Here is a 20,931-nt window from a genome sequence, read left to right as displayed (position 1 = left end):
GGAAAAAGTACAAGTCAATTTACATGCTAAATTATTGTTTTCAAAATTTGTTAAAGGATGATTCACGATTTAGGAGAAGACTTCCCAGTCTTCCCATACTATATAATCATTTGATAATTTCAAACCAAAGTTAAAGATTAATAGTAGCAAGTAGCAACTTTTGAAAAAAAAAAAAAAAAACAAGTGGGCTATAGGAATAGGGCAAAAATCTTTTCTCTGATAACATACTTTTATCCTATTGCAAAGCATATATAATAGCATGACTCAATTTTCATCAACATTAGTAGTAAAAATATAATCACAGTTTTTGCACACTTTGTTGGTAAATTGGTTTGGTAATGCACAAGTAACAAAACCATAACCTCTAATTTAGTTTTGTTATGAAATAAAAATGAGAAACAACTGCTATAGCTTACTATTCATAATCCATCAAGGCCCACTCTTGATCATTATACATAATGAAGAAGCATAGGCCCAAGGCCCATATTCATGCTAGGACTAGAATGAAAATACGAAAAAAAACAGGGGCCAAAAATGTCATTTCACAAGGTACAAAATATGCCACCTCATATTGGCTCAATTTTCTTTTCTTTTCTTCAACTTCAATAGTAAAGTAAAACTAGGAATTTCCAAGCTAGGACTGAAAATTAGAATACAAAAAATCAAACAAGGGTCAAACCCGTCATTTCCGGCAAAACAAAATAACAACCTCACAGAGCATAACGGCCTCTCTCTCTCCCTCTCTCTCTCTCTTCCGTTTTTGGAATTCCAACTGCCCAAACTGGTTCAGCCACTAAAAATTGGCCACGTGTCTCGACCCCATAGGCCCCACCACCCACACTCGCGCCCTATATAAGCCTCCCCTCCAAAGCGTTAACGGCCTCACCTACTTTTGCGATCCAAAAACCAAAACTTTCCCGCTCTAAATAAAGAAGAAAAGAAAAGTGAGAGAGAAAGTGCGAGAAAGTGAGAGAGAAAATTTTCGGATAACAGAGAGAGGAAAAAACAACAAACTGAGAAAGAAAATAGCAATGGCCGCTGTTGCTGTACCTTCTCCTGTACCTGCTCCTGCTCCTGCTGCTGCACCCACTGAGCCTCAGAAGAAGAACCGAATTCAGGTTTCCAACACCAAGAAACCACTCTTCTTCTACGTCAATCTTGCTAAGGTATAGCTTCTCTTTCTCTCTCTCTCTCTCTCTCTCTCTTCTTTGTTTCGATTTGTGATTCGATGTTCTTATGCTTTTGTTTGATTTTCTCTTTGAGGATAAAGAATGTGTTATTTCTGTTTGTTTGATTCTTTTAGAGTAATTGAATTCATAAAATGATTGGAATGGATATGTGGTTGTAGAATGTCGATCTGTTATGTGATTCTTTCTTGATTTGTTTGGTTGCTTAGAAAACGAAGGAAACGAAAATTAACGAAGGAACATTAGTTTAGTTTTCTTTCTATGTTTCCCAAGTAATTAAGCAATCGATGAGTTTTCATTTATCGAAGACGAGTTTTTTTTTTTTTTTTAGATTGAATAATTGTAAGATTGTTGAATTGGATCCCAGGATTACAGATTAGAATGCAATTGGTTAAAGAATTATGAGATGAGATAATGGAGGAAATGAAAAAGACCGGATTTGGTCAATCTTTAACACTCTGTTTGGTCAGGTGGAAAGAAAATGTGGTGAAAGAAAAAGACCAATGCGTTTTATTTATTTTACAACAAGAAAGCTTTGTTTTTTCTTTGTTGCAGAGATACATTCAGCAGCACGATGAGGTCGAGCTTTCTGCTTTGGGAATGGGTACATTTTCTTCGAACTTTCTTTCTTTGAATTACATATTCCTCTGTTTTATGCCCAAACAAGAAAAAGATGTGTTTGTTTTTAGTTTTTTTTTTTTTTTTAGATTGAATAATTGTAAGATTGTTGAATTGGATCCCAGGATTACAGATTAGAATGCAATTGGTTAAAGAATTATGAGATGAGATAATGGAGGAAATGAAAAAGACCGGATTTGGTCAATCTTTAACACTCTGTTTGGTCAGGTGGAAAGAAAATGTGGTGAAAGAAAAAGACCAATGCGTTTTATTTATTTTACAACAAGAAAGCTTTGTTTTTTCTTTGTTGCAGAGATACATTCAGCAGCACGATGAGGTCGAGCTTTCTGCTTTGGGAATGGGTACATTTTCTTCGAACTTTCTTTCTTTGAATTACATATTCCTCTGTTTTATGCCCAAACAAGAAAAAGATGTGTTTGTTTTTTTTTTTCTTTTCCATTGAGGGAAAAGAAAGAAAACACAAAATTTAATTGAATCTGATTTTCTTGTGCTATATATAATCAACTATGGGTCGAAGATTTCATGAATGATTAGCAATTGCGACTTTTTATAAGTACTCATTTTCTTTACTTCTTGAGTTTTCTTCTTTATCCAAGATCAGTGAATCTGATATGTTTGACTATGTGCCTTATATTATTGTGATATATGTTTGACTATGTGCTCCTAGGAATAGTTTTGACAGATTTGTTAATTATTGAGTAATGAGGAAGAATGGACTTCACAAGAATAGACTTCCAATGATTGATGGGAATTTGGAATTCTCATGGGAGTTTAGTTTTCCAGACTAGTAACACTATAGGTTCTCTTTTCTTTGCCTTTGCTTCGCAGCAAAACCGAGGATAGGTTAATAATACGTGGAACTTTTATAATTCACATTGCGCAACTTTGTATACTTTCTAATTCAGTGCTTTTTCTTGCCATCTATTTCTATTTTGTATGTTCTTTTTTGGGTTAGGATTTATCATACTTGCTAAAATTCTTCAAATATTTTACTTCATTACAGCAATCACTACAGTTGTCACAATCTCTGAGATTTTGAAGAACAATGGACTGGCTACTGAGAAGAGTAAGAATCCCATTGTCCCAATGCTAATAACCATTCCATGTAAATGATAATAGTGATAGCTGTTTTGATGATTTTTGTTTATGGAATCGAACAGAAGTTTTGACATCTACTGTTGGCATGAAAGACGAGAACAAGGGTCGTGTTGTTCAAAAGGCCAAGGTGGTTTTTTCTTTTTCTTTGGGGGAAGGGATGGTGTGCATTTGGGTATCTTGGTTCAGTTTGTTAAATTTGCTTTAAAAAATTATGATTATTTCTGATCTCTTTCTTTTTGGTTTTTGACTTTCTATTCCCCTGAATTTAGATTGAAATTGTGCTGGGAAAATCTGAGAAATTTGACTCTCTGATGACTACTGCTGTGACTGCTGCTACGACTCCTGCTACGACTGCTGCTGCTACTCCTGCTACAACTGCTAATACTACTTCTGCTACTACTACTGCTAGTACTGCTACTACTACTCCTGATTCGACTCCTGCTATGACTCCTGCTGTGACTACTGCTACAACTGCTGCTACTAATGCTACCACAACTGAACCTGAGGCAGCTACTGAGGGCAAGAAATGACTACATGAGGCCATGTCAATCTTCCTTTCTTGTATCATTATCGTTTATATCATCTGCTTCAGTAGAGTTAAATAGTAGAATAGGTAGGTACTTTCTACAAATGGTACCTCTAGTAATGAATAGTCACGAGAGTTGAGAGATTGCTACTTCAATTGAGTGGCTTTACAGGGCAGTTGCAGTTGTATGCTTCTGTTTACTCTCATTCTTCCTCAAGAGAGTTGTAGAGTTTGATCTCTGTCAACATATATTTTTCTTCTCAGACTTATATTGCTTACTGCACATAAATTCTGATGTTTGAATGGATCACTAACCATTCTTTCCAGACATAATTGACTTGGGAATTTTTTTTACTATAAAATTGTGGGATAGCATTTTGTGTTTTGGTGAAATCCAGAAATTCTATTTTTCTTTAATGTATGCTCCAAAATCCAAAAAAGTACTGATTATCTTTCTAGCTTTCACTATGGTTTTACGATAAGGATAACCACAGTTTAATCTGTTGTAGAGTCATCACCATCACAGTTTTTTTTTTGCTGAGAAGGGTCATCACAGATTAAACTTATAGGATGGATGGGTGGATCATATTATGTGTATGCGTGCGTGTGTGCATGTGTGTCTTTTGTATCTTGCAACTTATAGAACTGATTCATAAGGAATTGACTATCAGTAGAAAAATTGTGCTTTAAAGGTAAAAAGTTTACAAAAGAGCAGACCAACAAATTAGGAGGTACTGTGCATGGGATTACAGTGAACTATATATTGTCATATGTGATTGCTAAGCCTATTAGGCTAATGACATGTGGTAGGGGCGAACCACGTATCATCGTATGTGATTAATAAGCCTGTGACATGCCATGCGCTTGGGATCAATCGATTCCGAGCAAGTCTAAAAATATACGAGCCACACTAAGTATTAAAAAAGGTTGTACCGAAAGTAAAACAGGGGGGCCAATGCAGTGCTGTCTCTGCTCCCTCCATGGGGTTTTGTTTTCAGGGTTCAATTCCTATCTTATTATAAAAATAAATAAATAAATAAAAAGAAGCAGGTACTTGCTGAACCTGTTTGATATTTTCTATGAATTAATATTGCTCGTGCTTGTTTCTTAAGTGTTTAAATTCCTGACTTTATTTTATATATACATTTATGTGTGTGTATTGTTTCATAAATTCAATGTTTGCCTACTTTTGGGGGACGCAAATTGGAAGATTATGGACTTGGTTTTGTACAGTGATCAAGATTCATGCCTTGTTTCAGGATTAAATTTAGGCCATGGCTGAGAATGTTTCACATGCACAAACGCATACACAAAGAGACATTTGGAGTCATTTAATAAAAATGTCTGATGGTGCTGACTTTTGTCATATGAACTATATGTAAACTACATGGTAATTAATCTCTAATGGGGCTGACCTATAGTTGTGGTGACAGTTCTTACTTAATAGAATGTCTAATTCATAATTTGCTTGCTGAAGCCAAACTAAACTGAGAGAGGATTGTATATATAGCATGTGCTATGCATCTGTATTACCTGCCCATTAATTTGAAAATCATGAGGGAAGTGGGTGGTAAATGTATACAAATAAAGTAAAACTAGTGAAAATATTGTACTCTCTCTCTCTTTCTAAATATAAGGTCCAATAGGAATACTTCTCTATCCTATGATATTATTTTCACGATTAAAGGAAAAAATAGAGTATTTACAAACCAAAAGGATTATAGCAAAGCAAACTTGACACGGCTTCTATAAATTCCTGGAGTGGTCCTCGTCCACAATTAAAGCGTTTAAAGGAAAATTTGGTAAGAATATCTACAAAAATATGTGACAGATTTGCTAGTAACTCACTCATAAATTCTGTCTATCGTTTTATGGGTAAGCACATAAAATTGTCAAAACTCTACAGTCTAGCCAACCAAGCATTGAATTTATAGCCTTTCATGTCCTTCAACTTCCAATTCTCTAGAAGAATAGGATTTCGCTGGATTTTCTCTGTGCAAACCCCCTGACCACCATTGAAAATTTTGCTGAGTTCTCAACAACAAAAAAAATAAAGGCTTCTCCTTTAATCAAATCTATCTACTCATCCTCACCTCAGTTTCAATGATGTTTTTTGAGGATTTCGCAAGGTATGGCGAACTCGTTACTTTAACAGCCGCTACCCATTAGCAATCATTTATCAAATATTTATGCATATTTTCATTAAGATATCTCTATGCATTGTGAAAGTATGTATGCCTGTTTTCTGTTTCCACTGCTTAATATAATACCAGTCCTGTTGTTATTGCTATGATTTAATATCTGAATGTTATGCCTCCTTTTTTTTGGATCTATAAAGCCATTGAAATGGAGGGATGGTATGGTATCACTACAAAAGTTAGTTTCTGAACCTAATTTCATTGATCATAGTAAGGCTGCCCTTGACAGGTTTATTTTTTATGAACAATCTAGGTCGATAATGGCAATAGGCACTTCTCTGAAAATTAATAACATCTATTGTTGACAAATTTTAATGTTTTCATTCTTGATTTCATCAAATTTTATAACCTATAAATTCCCTGCGTTTATATTATTATTAAGACTCAAGAACATGCGGCCTGGTTCTGCTGCTGTCCTTGACCAAATTAGAATGACTTCTGTCATGGATCCAAGCTAGTGTTTTGAACCTTATTTCTTTGTGAATTTTACAAATAAGCACAGGCTTTGGTTCTAAGTTCTAACTGTATTCGTCCAAATTTGAAGTGTGATGCGAGAAGACATACCAAATCTCCTTGAATGAATCACTTTGGATGGTTCTAATTCTAATGTTTTTGACAATGTCCACTCGTAAATGAAATTGTGTATTTACTATTTGTTGGATCATGTAAGCTGGTTTTTTCCTTATCAAAAAAAAAAAAAAGTAAGCTGGTTTCAGCGATAACTAAGAAAATAGGCAAGTTTTTTCTATGACCTTGATTTCTTATTTGTGCCAACTTTTTTTAAAAACTTCATAATGTATGTATATTTTGCAATTGTTTAAAATATTAGACCTTAAAATCAATATTTGGCCCCTCCAAAAAATAAGAGCTGGCCCCTGCAAAAAAGAATTGAACAACTAATTGTTGGGTTCCAAAAAAATAGTTGTTAATTAAGAACAACAAACTATCCACCTTGTAACATAAATAGTCACTTTCAAATTTTTAGTTTTTTCCTCTCTTAATTGGTAAGTTTTGTTTGTTGAGTTCAAATAGTAAGTTTTTAATAAAATAAATTTCTCTTAGAGTTATTTTATTTGAGACTAAGTATTTTTGTTGTTTTTGTTAAGTTTCAAATTGTTTGTCAATTCTTAATTAGTTAGTCACAAAACATCAAATGAAAAAAAAAAAAAAAAAAAAACTACACTAAGGATATGTAATGTTAGGGAGTGACAATACTTGAAAAGCAATTTTCTCTTGGACACACACACACATATAATTTTTATATTTAATTTTCAATTTGGGACTAAGTCTTTTATTGTTATTGATGTTGTTAACTTTCCAATTGTTTTTCAATGCTTGATCTAGATTAAACATGTTGAATGAAAAAAAAGTAGAGGATAATTTAATGTTAGGGGGTAAAAATGTAGCTGTGTAAATGTATGTATGAATATGTAATTCGGCCCCCCAAACTAAAAATTCTGGATAAAAAGCCCCTAGTGCCAGCCATTTTATTGGGCCTATAGTGCTCATGAGTTGCACCAGGAATCGACCAACACAAGGCCTAACAATTTTGTTTCGTGTGGTCTTGAATCATCTTGTCACTATCCTAGTGCATAGCTGATAGTCCAAATTCTCATAAACCAAATTTTGTATAGAAAGTCAGTAAAGGCGTTTATTTTCTAAACTAATATATTTCATCTGAAGTGCCTTGTTTTCCGTTATGATTTTTCCACACAGGTCAAGACTTTGCACTTGACTGAAGTGTCCTTTAGCAAAATCATGTTAATTTCACCCTAGCAATGGAATGGGATCCAGGCCATAGAATTAAAAAAAAAAAAAAAAATTGCAGTGAGATAGATATCTTAGGGATTTGAAAATTGTTCCCTCATTGGTAACTAGAGGAAGGGCAAACTTTTAATTACCAACAAAAAAAGGGAGTTGTCTTAAGTTACTGACTAGAATTATTTCATTTTAGTTCGCAAGCTACTATGAAATAATACTAGTGCAAGGCTATACTAATGTGTACAATTTATACAAAAAAGTCATGTCACAACACTCAAAACACAACAATCACTCTATTACAATCTTAGATCAAGCAAGTGGTCCTTTTGGGATTGTCCAAGAGGTTAATTCTTTTCATCTTATTACAATTTGTAATATTTGTCCACACCATTGTAGACTTTTCCTTCGTGATAGACTCTGTACAACCTCCTTAGCCTTTGGATCCATTACCTTTCCTGTACGGCTGTACCACATTAGACTTTTGTGTTTGCTTTTTTCCTTTCATTGTAGACTTTTATAGTTTCTTTAACCATGTTGGGTACCATCTGATCGATACATCCCAACCCAATCTACCAACAAAGTCAAATTTCATACAACTTTTTTCATAATTATTGTGTGGTATTTGCTATGCATTCTATTGCCACCACATAAGGTTTTAACTCCTTTTCTTTTCCTCTAGCAAATGAGAATAAATAGTGTTAGAGATACGTAAATCTTCATTTTTTTTTTTTCATGTTATGTCTTGTTTATTTCAATAGAAAACCTTATGTGAAAATAGTTATTTGTATTTTTCTATGTTAGGTAGTATTTGAAAAAATAAGTCAAAGAAAAACTATTGATTAACTTTAAAAAAATATATATAATATTTAGCTTGGTATGAGTCTATGAGATAGAGTTGTTTTTTGCTAGAATTTTTTGAAAAACAACTTTATCTTATGTGAAACTAAATGAAAAAATAACTATATTTTACGCAAAACTAAATAAAAGAAGATAAAAGATAGTTTTCCAATTCATTTTAAGGATGTTATCAAATATAGGAAAATAAGATAAGGGGTGTTTGGTATATGTACTTAAAAATATGTGTTTTGTTGTTTGAAAACATGTGTAGAAATACGTGTTGGTAAAAAAGTACGTGGAAATATGTGTAATATTATTTAAAAACTGAAAACATGTGTTTGAGTTGCCATACCAAACTGAAAACATGTTTTCTAAAAAATACTTTTTGAAAAACTATATTTTAAGAAAATGTTAATGTCGAAACAAACAAAACTCATATGATAAGTTATAATTAAAGCAATCACAACATACTATCTAAGTACTTGTAAAAAGGTTGTGAAGAATTGTTCTTAGACTTATTGGTACACTTAGAGCATTAGCATCAGCAGATGCTAATGCCATATCTACAAGCATTTTAGCATAAATGCATCAAATAACCCTTGCATCAGAAAATGTTAAAAGGAAGTATTGCAAAAATATTTAGAATTGTGCTACAGTACAATTCTACATTTAAAATTGTACTGTAGCACAATTCTAAAACTTATAATATTTTTTTATTCCCCATTTTCTGACTTTCTCTTCTCTCTCACTTTGTTTCTCTTCTCATTCCTCTCTCCACAACTCTCCCTCATCACATCTCTCTCTCCACAACGGTGTCTCTTTCTCTCATCACATCTCTCTCTCACGGTGGGCTATTCTGGCGTGGGTCGTGGGTCTGGCGTGGAGGTGAGACTGGGAAGTCCAGATTGGCATGGTATGGTGGCCATTTCTGGGTATTTTTGGGTACGTTTTCTGGGTTCATGGGTTTATTCTGGCGTGGGTCGCGGGTTCGGCGTGGAGGTGAGACCGGGAAGTCAGATCGGCGTGGGTATATTCTGGCGTGGGTGGTGGGTCCGGCGTGGAGGTGAGACCGAGAAGTCAAATCAGCGTGGTATGGTGGCGATTTCTGGGTATTTTTGGGTACGTTTTCTAGGTTAATGGGTATGTGGCGGCGTGGTATGGTGGTTTGCGGCGGTGTGTTCATGGATTTTCGATATGGTTTGTAGCGGCGAGATCGGTTAGTAGCTGGGTTTGTGTAAATTTTGACTTGATTTTTTTTTTGTGGGTCATCTTTTGGATTCGGAATTTGCTATTTGTTTGATTTGATTTTGGGATGAATTTTTTTTGTGGGTTCATGGTGGTGGAGTTGGGGGTTGCCGTGGCCGTGACTATGGTTGTTGATGGGTTGAGGTGCTGATGGGTAGAGGTGTCGTGGCTGTGGTTTTTGAGGGGTTGAGGTGCTAATGGGTTTTTGGTGTCGTGGCTGTGGTTGTTGATGGGTTGATCGGCGGCGTGGGTTTCTGATCGGTGGCTTGAGTTGATCGGTGGCTTGGGTTTTTGGTGCTGTGCCTGTGGTTGTTGATGGCTTGTGTGTTGCTAGAGGTTGAGGGAGATGCAGAGGAAAAAAAAAAAAGACCATTGGAAAGCCCAAGAAATAGGAGGCTGAAAAAAATTACAGTTGAAAGAAATAATAAAGAAAGTTAAAAAAAAATATTTTAATAAAAATAGAATTTTGGAATGTAAAGATATTGTAAAATTAGATGGTATAATAGAATTGTGGGATTTTAGAATTGTAAAATAGGATAACATTAGCATTTTCCAATGCTAATGCTCTTATAGAGCCTAATAAGTCTCTTTTGTTTGGGTCTCATCTAAAAAATTGAGGTACATCTTTAAAGTTGTCGCTTATGACAATATTTTATGTATAATAGTTAAAAAAAAAAAAAAAAAGACTTATCCAAGCATGCCCTTTAGGTGAAAGTTGGGAACTTTTTTCCAGCCATATCTTCGTAATTTCACATTTCCCTAAGCACTAACATGCAAATTCAATTAGTTTGAAGGACCACCAGAAAAAAAAAATCACATAGAGTGAGGGTATAGTAGTAGTATATACTCTACCATAACAGTACAAAATAAATACAAAGTGCCAACGCCCCCCACCCCCCACCCCCAATCACATAAAAAAAAGATCTCCTTCTCATTTTCCTTATCCCTCGCGCTCTCTCTCTCTCTCTTCGAAACCCTAAAACCCCAATTTCTTCTTCTCTAACTTTCAACGCCCTAATTCCTTCATTCTCGAATTCCCTTCTCCCGGCTCAGTTTTCTCTAGCTCTCTTGGTTACCCATGTAAGTATATCAAAGAAAGCATCGGTATAATCTCTATATTTCTAGGGTTTTGTTGGTCCTCTGATTTTTCGTGCACTTGTTCTTTCTCGATTTTTTTTTTTTGCGTAAATGGGTACTTAAATTTTGACCCTTTAATGCATTCTCTTTGTTCATTCGTTTTATGGTTGTTTCTAATCCCCAAAAAAAGTGGGTTTTGTAGTGTAATTTCCTGGGATTAAGAGATTATGAATTTGGGGTTATTTCTTTGGCTTATTGTTTTGTGTGACAATAATGTTGTTTGTTTGTTTTCCCATAATTGTTTTGTTTATTTTACTCTGTATTGTGTTTTCAATTTCCCTATCCACTAGGAGTATGCTTTAATTTTTCGTGTAATGTCCATGTTTTGTTGTTGTTTTTCTGTTATTCTTACATGTATGTACGAACATCATGTGTATAGCTTAGGGTTTTGATTGCATTGAAAATAGAAGAGAGAAATGAAAATAGTAGTGAAAATAGCAGTATTCATGGAGATGGTTGATGCGGAAGGGGAGTTTGGTGTAGATGTCAGAAACAAAATCAGGGTTTTGCGTTTTTAAGTTGTTTTGATTATATTGTGCTTGACTTAATGTTGAAGTGAGCCAAAATAGAGATCATGGAATCAGAAAGATCAGTCTTGAATGAGGCTTTATTTGAGACTAAGGAAAATAGTCACTTTTGCTTGTAGTAGAACTAAAATTTATAGCCTATCGTTATAGGTTTTCGTTGAAAATATAGAATTTGGCCTAAGTAGCGGTTTGGCAAACGATACAGTTAAGGGATTTTTGTGGGTGTTAGGGATATATCGTTTATATCTTTCGAAAAGAGTCTTTACTTGAATTGAGATACAATTGTGGGACTGATGATTTCCTTTTAGCTTTGCTGGTTTAATGCATCTAAAGGGATTTTTGTGGGTGTTAGGGATGTATTGTTTATATCTTTCGAAAAGAGTCTTTACTTGAATTGAGATACAATTGTGGGACTGATGATTTCCTTTTAGCTTTGCTGGTTTAATGCATCTAACGATTGTAATAAGATAACATCAAAAAGTTAAATTCTGGATTTTAGTTTTGAACTTTCTGAGTTTTTAATGCTTAATGTTATATATATATATATTTATTTATTTATTTGCTTATATTTAATGGGCTCCATGATCATGATTTCAGTGCTTCTTACTCTTGATGATATAATTGATTGATCGTTTTCTTTTCTTCTTTTCCCCAGCACTACACTTATGGCTGAAGTTGAAGTTGATCATGTCTTTGTTGAGCCTGACGTAGATCAAGTACCTGAACAAGTAGCTGAAGAAGTATCTGATCAATTACCTGATCAAATACCTGATCACGTACCTGAAAGCACAGAGCCGGAACAAAAGCAAGGGCGTGATGAGGATTCTGTCATTGGAGGCGGTGAAAAGAAGTGGCCTGGATGGCCTGGAGAGAGTGTTTTCCGGATGCTGGTTCCTGCACAGAAGGTTGGTAGTATAATTGGACGCAGAGGGGAGTTCATCAAAAAAATAGTTGAGGAGACAAGAGCTCGCATAAAAATTCTTGATGGTCCTCCAGGGACAGCAGAAAGAGCTGTGAGTTTGTTTCTAATTTTTTATCTTGGTTCAATTTATTTCCTCATTAAGCTTTGTGAATGGGCTGGTAGGGCAGAAGCCATTAATGCTTATTGTTCAGTGGATTCACCATCAATGTATTTATTATTTTTGGTAGTTCAAGATGTTGCTACTATAACTGATATTAATGTGTTCTTATTGTTTTCACTAATTTTAATTTCTACTTGGGAGCTGATTAAGCAATTTCTGGGTATAAAAAAATAGTTATTGGTTACAGTAGCTTTGAAAGTTAGTGCTGCAAGCAGAGTTCCTCTATTTTTCTTCAGATGATGAGTTTGGATGGCTATGTTCTGAGAGTAGCTGGGACATCAAGGCATTTAGAGAATCAGTCTTTCAAATATTTCTTCTTAGAACGTATTGATTTAGAACGTATTGATTTGGCCCTATTAGCAGGCCCACTGCCCCATAGCATGTTGCTGCCGGGAGCATAACCCTGTATTTAAGTGTTTGATAATTGCTGAAACTTTTAATGGTCAATGTTATGGTTTGGCCTGTGTGTGTATGACACCAATGATGTCAGCCATATGAAAACATGATATTTTAGGATTTTGTAAAGTCAACTTAGATGAAAAACAAAACTTTCTGAATTATTGTTTAGAGTTTCTTAATTGTAAAAATTACTAATCATTACTTATCAAAAAAAAAAAAAAATACCAATCACTTTTCAGTTAAAATCTATAATAAAGAGGTTACAATTCACCTTTAGCCCATTTCTAATCCATACCAAGTTATTAATTATTCATTGAAAATTAGGAAAAAGATGGTGATACTGCGTATTCATGTATGATTTTAGGTCTATAAGTGGGATGATATTACAAACAAACATGATGGCATTTTCCATCCAATATTGGAATTCTTAACTGTTCTAATGAGAATTAGGATCCTTATAGTGGTCCAGGATTCTTGGAATTCATTCCTTCTCCACATATACTAGTTGCCTACTAGGGTAAAATTCTTTATGAATACTGTAATTTTTCATTATATAAAATTTAGTCACTTCTTAACCACTTCTATTACCAAACGTGAGAAAATTATCTAAACTTGGAAAGCAACCTAAGAGAACTAACAAAATATGGTAATTGGCTATGCACTGTAATATAACTCTTAAAATGATGTAACTAATAGAAGACATGAGGAAGCATCAACGTAACCAATCCATAAAATATAAATATAGTTACATCTATTGTAATAACAAAAATGAATCTGTGCAGGTTCTGTTTGCAAATTTTAAGGCAACGACTCAATCATCAATAAGATCTCATAGTTGAAGAACCAAAGGTCCAGATTGCAGGGATCAGCATTGAGTATTAGAAAGTGCTGAACAGTTGATCTGGAAAAACCATATGCATCTTGTACGCACAATTGTACCAAGAAGCTCTGCATTCTATCTGGTAACTTCAGAACCTGGATGATTGATGTCTTGCCGCAGATTATAAACACCATAAAAGAAACTTATAATCTGCAGTCATATGATCCAGAGATTGCCATAAATACTAAAATTCTCTGAGCTCACCTTAAATATGCCTACGACGAATTAGCCCTAAAAGAAACTATATCAAAAATAAATTGTGTATAATTTTTCAAAAACAAAATCCAAAATTTTATTTGTTTATACTGCTTTAGTTAGGTGAAAGAAAAATCTTACAAACCAAAATCTAAAGTCCACAGCTTAACAATCCACTACCATTTTCTTAAAAAGATAAAAAAAATAAAAACTGCATAATGCTGAACATGCATCTTAAAATAATTACAATTTTCCGTATAGAAGATAATCTAGGCTTTTGTAGGTTAATGTATAAAGTCTTTTTCCCTTGTATGTTTAATCTATTTTTGAGAATGTTGGAGGTTACTAATCATGCTCCAATGATGTTATATGATGTCGAATCAATGCCTTTATAAAATTTCCAGAGATTTAGACAAACAAGTGTCTCATATTTCATCTATATTGAAATGTTACCTAAGAAGTTTTCTTCTTCTAAGCTCTCTCTCTCTACCCCCAACCCTCTCTTCTCCCTGGATGCAGAAAAAAAGCCAAACTGGAAAAATCGAATACGAATATGACTTCTAGGTGTAGTTGCAATCTTTAGTATGACATTGTCCTGAAACATATGTTAAAACTCATAATTTTCGAGGAAACAATGAAAGATCATTAACTGTGTTCTCCTGGGGGATGTGTGTGGGGGCTGGGGGGGGGGGTGTCTTGTTTTGTTGTTAACTTATTTCTCGTAAGGGGTAGGTTTTGGAGCTTGCTTGCAAATGCATTTCCATTCAACCTTTTTAATTGCATGCGTGTCATCTAAAACCTTTCTCTATTGACAACATATCAATTTTGGAAGATTTATCCTTGACAGGTAGATATCCAAATGTATGAAAGTTTTATTAGCAATTCTGAATGTCTCATAAAGCTAATTATCTATTTATCTTAAGTGTTAATTTCTAATACTTGATGTTCTTTCTTTCAATAATTTCATAATGTAATAATCAGGTTGATGTAGGCCTTTTTTTTCTCTGAAAATTGTGGAAGGATAGTTGTTTTGGTAATTTTGTTTTATCTTCCTATTCTCTCTATATTGTATAGGTATTTGTGGATCTTAGTGCGTTTGCTTATTGCTGATGTTGCTGTTTGTTGCTTTTAAATAGGTAATGGTATCTGCCAAGGAGGAGCCTGATTCTTCTCTCCCTCCTGCTATGGATGGCCTTTTGAGAGTTCACAAACGCATTGTGGATGGTTTGGAGGGTGATTCATCTCATGCTCCACCAGGAATGGGGGGCAAGGTCTCAACAAGGTTGCTTGTGGCTGCCTCTCAAGCTGGAAGTTTGATTGGAAAACAGGGAGGAACTGTTAAATCCATTCAAGAGGCATCAAACTGTATCGTTAGAGTTCTTGGTGCAGGTTTCATTTATTAGATTTTATTTGTTATAAAATTTTTCCTTTCTTCCTTCGAGTTAAATTTATTTATGAATATATTAGATTAGCTTTCTGCTTGAGCTGCCTTGCTTCTCTATATATGTGCATACATTGGTTTGCTAGATTTTTTTGCTATTCTTTGTGGTGCACTGTAGTATCGTGTCATAATCTTACAATATAAAATTTACTTTTCTGTTCAACTTGTCTAAATAACTGAGGCCTATTTTGGACTATTAGATTATAGTCAATTTTCAGTGGTTGCATCTAAGTTTTGGAGCACCAATTTACCCTTTTTTTTTCCTGATATTTCTGAAATAAAAGTTAATGATGGGAGCAGGTCTGAGGAAAAAATTAACCTTCACTCACTTGCTTACCAAAGAAAAGGGTCAGTGAAGGAATTTGGTTTGCATGTATAGGGTACCTATTTTATTGTGGGTGAACTTACTAGGACAGTGTTTAGTTCTAGACATTAGATGTAAGAGTTGTTGTCCATCACATTCATTTTTGTATTTGAGTTCTGCCCTCAAGTTGAAATATTTCCAAATGCAAGGTATTGAATGTTTGGTAACAAAGAGTTGTGGTTCTTCTGCTGGGGGGGGGGTGTCTTGTTTTGTTGTTAACTTATTTCTCGTAAGGGGTAGGTTTTGGAGCTTGCTTGCAAATGCATTTCCATTCAACCTTTTTAATTGCATGCGTGTCATCTAAAACCTTTCTCTATTGACAACATATCAATTTTGGAAGATTTATCCTTGACAGGTAGATATCCAAATGTATGAAAGTTTTATTAGCAATTCTGAATGTCTCATAAAGCTAATTATCTATTTATCTTAAGTGTTAATTTCTAATACTTGATGTTCTTTCTTTCAATAATTTCATAATGTAATAATCAGGTTGATGTAGGCCTTTTTTTTCTCTGAAAATTGTGGAAGGATAGTTGTTTTGGTAATTTTGTTTTATCTTCCTATTCTCTCTATATTGTATAGGTATTTGTGGATCTTAGTGCGTTTGCTTATTGCTGATGTTGCTGTTTGTTGCTTTTAAATAGGTAATGGTATCTGCCAAGGAGGAGCCTGATTCTTCTCTCCCTCCTGCTATGGATGGCCTTTTGAGAGTTCACAAACGCATTGTGGATGGTTTGGAGGGTGATTCATCTCATGCTCCACCAGGAATGGGGGGCAAGGTCTCAACAAGGTTGCTTGTGGCTGCCTCTCAAGCTGGAAGTTTGATTGGAAAACAGGGAGGAACTGTTAAATCCATTCAAGAGGCATCAAACTGTATCGTTAGAGTTCTTGGTGCAGGTTTCATTTATTAGATTTTATTTGTTATAAAATTTTTCCTTTCTTCCTTCGAGTTAAATTTATTTATGAATATATTAGATTAGCTTTCTGCTTGAGCTGCCTTGCTTCTCTATATATGTGCATACATTGGTTTGCTAGATTTTTTTGCTATTCTTTGTGGTGCACTGTAGTATCGTGTCATAATCTTACAATATAAAATTTACTTTTCTGTTCAACTTGTCTAAATAACTGAGGCCTATTTTGGACTATTAGATTATAGTCAATTTTCAGTGGTTGCATCTAAGTTTTGGAGCACCAATTTACCCTTTTTTTTTCCTGATATTTCTGAAATAAAAGTTAATGATGGGAGCAGGTCTGAGGAAAAAATTAACCTTCACTCACTTGCTTACCAAAGAAAAGGGTCAGTGAAGGAATTTGGTTTGCATGTATAGGGTACCTATTTTATTGTGGGTGAACTTACTAGGACAGTGTTTAGTTCTAGACATTAGATGTAAGAGTTGTTGTCCATCACATTCATTTTTGTATTTGAGTTCTGCCCTCAAGTTGAAATATTTCCAAATGCAAGGTATTGAATGTTTGGTAACAAAGAGTTGTGGTTCTTCAGGCAACACATTTTTTAGTGTTGCCAAACAAGAATCTAAGCAAAAAGGGAAGATGAACGTCAGAACAGATTTCCACCACCATTGTTGTTGCTACACTATGGTTGTGCTGCCACCACTTAACCTCACTGTAAATGACACTGCTGCTTCTTCTGCCTCTGCTATTATTATCACCATTGTTATCACTGGTTGACTGCTGTAATTAATATTCTAGCACTTCCATTGGCCTCTAACTGCCACCACTGCTAATATTCTTCACTTTAAACATCCCCTTCTGAGAGCTACGTACTATCAGTTGAAATCTATGTCTTAATCTGAATGACATTACTTTTCTTTTTTTTGCTACTTATTAAAAGTTTCCCTTGATGTGAAAAATGTCACTATTGATATTATCACTTTAGATAATTCTTAACTCCTTTAGATCTTGCATTTTTGTTTTGTTTAGCCTCAATTTATCACTTCAGATGGATAAGTTCATTTATTAGTTTGTGTCTCAGTTTCTTCTTTAGAGAGTTTTTTTTGTGTGCCTTACAATTTGGTTGATGATTTCTGCAGAAGACCTACCTGTTTTTGCTCTTCAAGATGATAGAGTTGTTGAAGTTGTAGGGGATCCAGCAGGTGTGCACAAGGCGGTGGAACTAATTGCTTCCCATCTCAGGAAGTTTTTAGTTGATCGAAGTATAATTCCTATATTTGAAATGCATGTAAGAAAATGGTTTTCACCACCAGAGCAATCAAGTGATAATCTTTCTTTTAGTTTTCTGGGAAATGGAATTGTTGACGTACTGTGTTTTTACTTAACCCCTCTAAAAAATGACACATTTTGCTTTTCCGGCAGATGCAAATGGGGAATCCTCAGATGGAGCACATGCCTCCACCACAACATCAATCATGGGGTCCGCCTCAAGGTGTTCCTCCAAGTGGTGGTGGAGGTCCTGGTTATGGACCTACTCCTCAATACATGCCACCTCCACGGCAACTTGACAATTACTACCCACCTGCCGATTTGCCGCCTCCCATGGATAAACAGCCTCATCATGGGATATCTGCCTATGGAAGAGAAGCTCCAATGGGTGTACATGCGTCATCAAATGCCCAAACAGCACCGTCAATGGTTACCCAGGTTACTATCTTGTTTCCCATATTTTTCCTTTTGCTATTGATAATAGACTACCGAAAAGAAGTGACTTGAGACTTTTTTGATCTCTTATAGTTAGAGGAATGAGTGGATAATTCAAAATTATGATTGTGGTATTCTGTTCTGGTGGTTGCAAGAATTGCAAATTTGATGCAAATTAGAAAAAAAGGCCGAGGGATGTGTTGTAAATTTTTTGGTAATTTTTAGTCAATACTTGTCAAATATGTCTTGTAATCATGTTTCATTCTGTTTGAGTTGATTGGATGTTTTTTGAGGGGATCTTTGGGTTGAAGAATGTGTAGTTAATGACTTCTCAATCATTTACAATACAATATCTTGGTCTCTTCCTGGGTAATTTGTGGCTCATTTGAGCTGGCTAATACTTTAATATTCTTCCTAAGCATTTAGAATTGTAGTTCAGCCCAGTTCTGAGAGGGTTGGAATGGGAGATTTGCAAAACCCTGCATGCAAAGGTGTCATAGAGATGTGCTTTAGACGAGATGCTTCTATTCTGAACCCAGTTTAAAAATCTGTGTGTAAACAGGGTTCTGTGGCAATAAACCTTAGCTTAGTATGCTTTTTCTATGTGGACAAGTATTGGGATATTCCTCAGATGCATGGATACATAATTGTTCTACACATTTCTAAATTTGTTGTTGATGGTCTTTGCAGGTCACACAGCAAATGCAAATTCCACTAATGTATGCTGATGCTGTTATTGGGACGGCTGGTACGAGTATCAGCTACATTCGACGAGCTAGTGGGGCAACCGTTACTATACAAGAAACTAGGGGTGTTCCTGGTGAAATGACAGTTGAAATCAGTGGAACTGCTTCCCAAGTTCAAGCTGCTCAGCAGCTGATACAGGCATTATTCCTTGACTTTTCCCATGTTTCATTAAATCACAGTTTGTCATAAATACTTAAGTAGAGATTTTAGAGCTTAGCCGAGCAAAATCATACGCTCAAGCTGAGATTTGTCAACCAAGTTCGAGCTCAGATCTTTAAAATTTATATAGGCTAAAGCTTGGCCCATTTAATAAAACATTGGTGGCTGACATTCTGTTAATTTTGTTGCAGAATTTTATGGTTGATGCTGGGGCGCCACCACCGCAACAGGCACCAGCAGGTGGGACTACTGACCAAGGTTACAATTCATATCCAGCTCATGGTTCTGTTTATGCGTCTCCTCCCTCCAACCCTGGACATGCAGGCCACGCTGGGGGTTATGGCTCAGTGTATGGCACAAATTATGGGTACTAAGGTAGCTGATTGGGTAATCATTTTAGAGATTATAAATGTCATTATTGCAAGTTTAGCGTACTCACTGGACCATTGTCTTAGGTAAGTCCTAATATTGTACTTTGCATCATGCCAAATTTTCACTTAGAGAACTTACATATATTAGATTTCATCATGTGCATTAGAATGATTGTATGGTTGAGTCAATTCAACATTAACAATTTTTTTGAGACTAAATTACAGCTGCTGCTTGCTTGAATGTATTCCAATTTCCATTTAGTACTTCAATTCCATTTATGATTGTGAAATGATGGGGGACTCCTGACAATGATTACCCACTTAAGAGGAAGTGTTAATGGCCCCGTGTTGTTCTGCACTTCTTATGTATTTCAAAAAAAGGCCTGTGGTTTATTAGCCCAAATGGCTCCATCCACCAAAAAAACCTGGCTGGGGGTGTCTGAAAGTACTACTTTTCCACATATATAAAAGAATTGTTGTTAAAAAAGCCTTTGGGCTGTTATGCTTTTAGATGATTTATCTGAATGTTATTGATTGCTGAAGTCACTGAATGCGAGTAATTGGAGTATATTGTTCAAGGCAGTCATCAAGGGTTCACAAGCAGCTGAATACAAAAATAATTTGGTGTCTGGGTGCGCACTTGAGTCTTTATCACAGTCAAACCAGCATGATGTCTATCTCTTTTCTTAACTCCACTTTGGGGAAAATGAGAATGATTTCCACCTTATTTGACTCCTATGATGATAATGCTAGCCCTCACTGCAAATAATTTGGTTATGTAGATTTGTGAGAATTAATATGTTGGATACGGGAAAAGTTTATTGGGCTAGTAACGTGCCTCAAACGCATAGGGTGAAGGTTGGCCCAGTGGAAATGGTGTTGATCTTTCTTCTCGCTTCTAAACCATCTTCCAAAATCAACACCACCCTCTTTCTCTCTCCTATTCTCCTTTACATTTCACCTTTTAGTTAAGACTTACAATTGAGGTTATTTAAGAGAAAAGTTTTGTAATATAAAGTGATAAACAAATGAGGAGTGTTACATTAATAATATCTTTACAACTAATAGCCCGTTTGGACGGAGAGGGGAAGGAAGGAGAGTAGAGGAGAGTAGAGTAGAGTTAACTAAAAATAAGTTAATTTTAAGCTAAATTTATTCTACTCTACTCCCTTTCTCCTCAATCCAAATGGACTATAAAGTTCTTTACAACTAAAGTCTTAAGTGTCAATAATAGCTTTACAACTAAAGTCCTACAATTAAAGTCTTAAGTGGTAAGTTGTTATAAGTTTTAAATTTTAAGTTGAACATAAAGCTGACATTGGTAACTTGAATGATATAAATCTTCTTACAATCGCATCTTTAAATTTTTAACAATCTTACGGATTCTCTTACGAGCTATTATTTTCAATAACTTTTATGAGCTATTATCTACTATAACTTTTATGAGTGTTCTATTATTTTTTGGCGAGATCTTTGTAAACAAAGAAATTAATTTTCTTTCCCTTAGAATAATTTTGAATTA

The 20,931-nt window shown here is 35.0% G+C and overlaps 2 protein-coding genes across 3 annotated transcripts; both read left to right on the top strand.

Moving 5' to 3' along the window:
* The first annotated feature begins 871 nt into the window (after positions 1 to 871).
* LOC112032270 (uncharacterized protein At2g34160) lies at positions 872 to 3,776 on the top strand. Of its 2 annotated transcripts, none has more exons than XM_065781269.1 (5): positions 872 to 1,166; positions 2,119 to 2,167; positions 2,830 to 2,892; positions 2,987 to 3,051; positions 3,194 to 3,776. In XM_065781269.1, the coding sequence occupies exons 1-5, from the start codon at positions 1,032 to 1,034 to the stop codon at positions 3,452 to 3,454; spliced, it is 573 nt and encodes a 190-aa protein (XP_065637341.1). In that variant the 5' UTR covers positions 872 to 1,031; the 3' UTR covers positions 3,455 to 3,776. The 2 variants fall into 2 exon arrangements, with proteins under 2 accessions (XP_065637341.1, XP_023920808.1); XM_024065040.2 differs by lacking the exon at positions 2,119 to 2,167 and adding an exon at positions 1,743 to 1,791 and having other exon boundaries at positions 873 to 1,166.
* A 6,602-nt stretch (positions 3,777 to 10,378) lies between these two features.
* On the top strand, positions 10,379 to 19,670 carry LOC112032112 (flowering locus K homology domain). Its single transcript, XM_024064857.2, has 7 exons — positions 10,379 to 10,571; positions 11,811 to 12,168; positions 14,848 to 15,100; positions 17,568 to 17,716; positions 17,851 to 18,135; positions 18,823 to 19,017; positions 19,230 to 19,670. Exons 2-7 carry the CDS (start codon positions 11,821 to 11,823, stop codon positions 19,410 to 19,412), a joined length of 1,413 nt encoding a protein of 470 aa, XP_023920625.1. The 5' UTR covers positions 10,379 to 10,571; positions 11,811 to 11,820; the 3' UTR covers positions 19,413 to 19,670.
* Positions 19,671 to 20,931: the final 1,261 nt, after the last annotated feature.

This window comes from Quercus suber, unplaced genomic scaffold, assembly GCF_002906115.3.
Source record: "Quercus suber isolate HL8 unplaced genomic scaffold, Cork oak 2.0 scaffold_261, whole genome shotgun sequence".
Taxonomy (NCBI): Eukaryota; Viridiplantae; Streptophyta; class Magnoliopsida; order Fagales; family Fagaceae; genus Quercus; species Quercus suber.
This window is presented reverse-complemented; position numbering and strand designations above follow the sequence as displayed.

What these genes read in the sequence shown, in the direction of transcription:
- LOC112032270 (XM_065781269.1), top strand. Translation starts at nt 1,032, where the DNA reads ATGGCCGCTGTTGCTGTACCTTCTCCTGTACCTGCTCCTGCTCCTGCT. An exon ending in TCTACGTCAATCTTGCTAAG is followed by an intron (nt 1,167 to 2,118) that starts GTATAGCTTCTC and finishes TCTTTGTTGCAG; the next exon opens with AGATACATTCAGCAGCACGA. An exon ending in TGGACTGGCTACTGAGAAGA is followed by an intron (nt 2,893 to 2,986) that starts GTAAGAATCCCA and finishes GGAATCGAACAG; the next exon opens with AAGTTTTGACATCTACTGTT.
- LOC112032112 (XM_024064857.2), top strand. Translation starts at nt 11,821, where the DNA reads ATGGCTGAAGTTGAAGTTGATCATGTCTTTGTTGAGCCTGACGTAGAT. An exon ending in CACCGTCAATGGTTACCCAG is followed by an intron (nt 18,136 to 18,822) that starts GTTACTATCTTG and finishes TGGTCTTTGCAG; the next exon opens with GTCACACAGCAAATGCAAAT. An exon ending in CTGCTCAGCAGCTGATACAG is followed by an intron (nt 19,018 to 19,229) that starts GCATTATTCCTT and finishes ATTTTGTTGCAG; the next exon opens with AATTTTATGGTTGATGCTGG.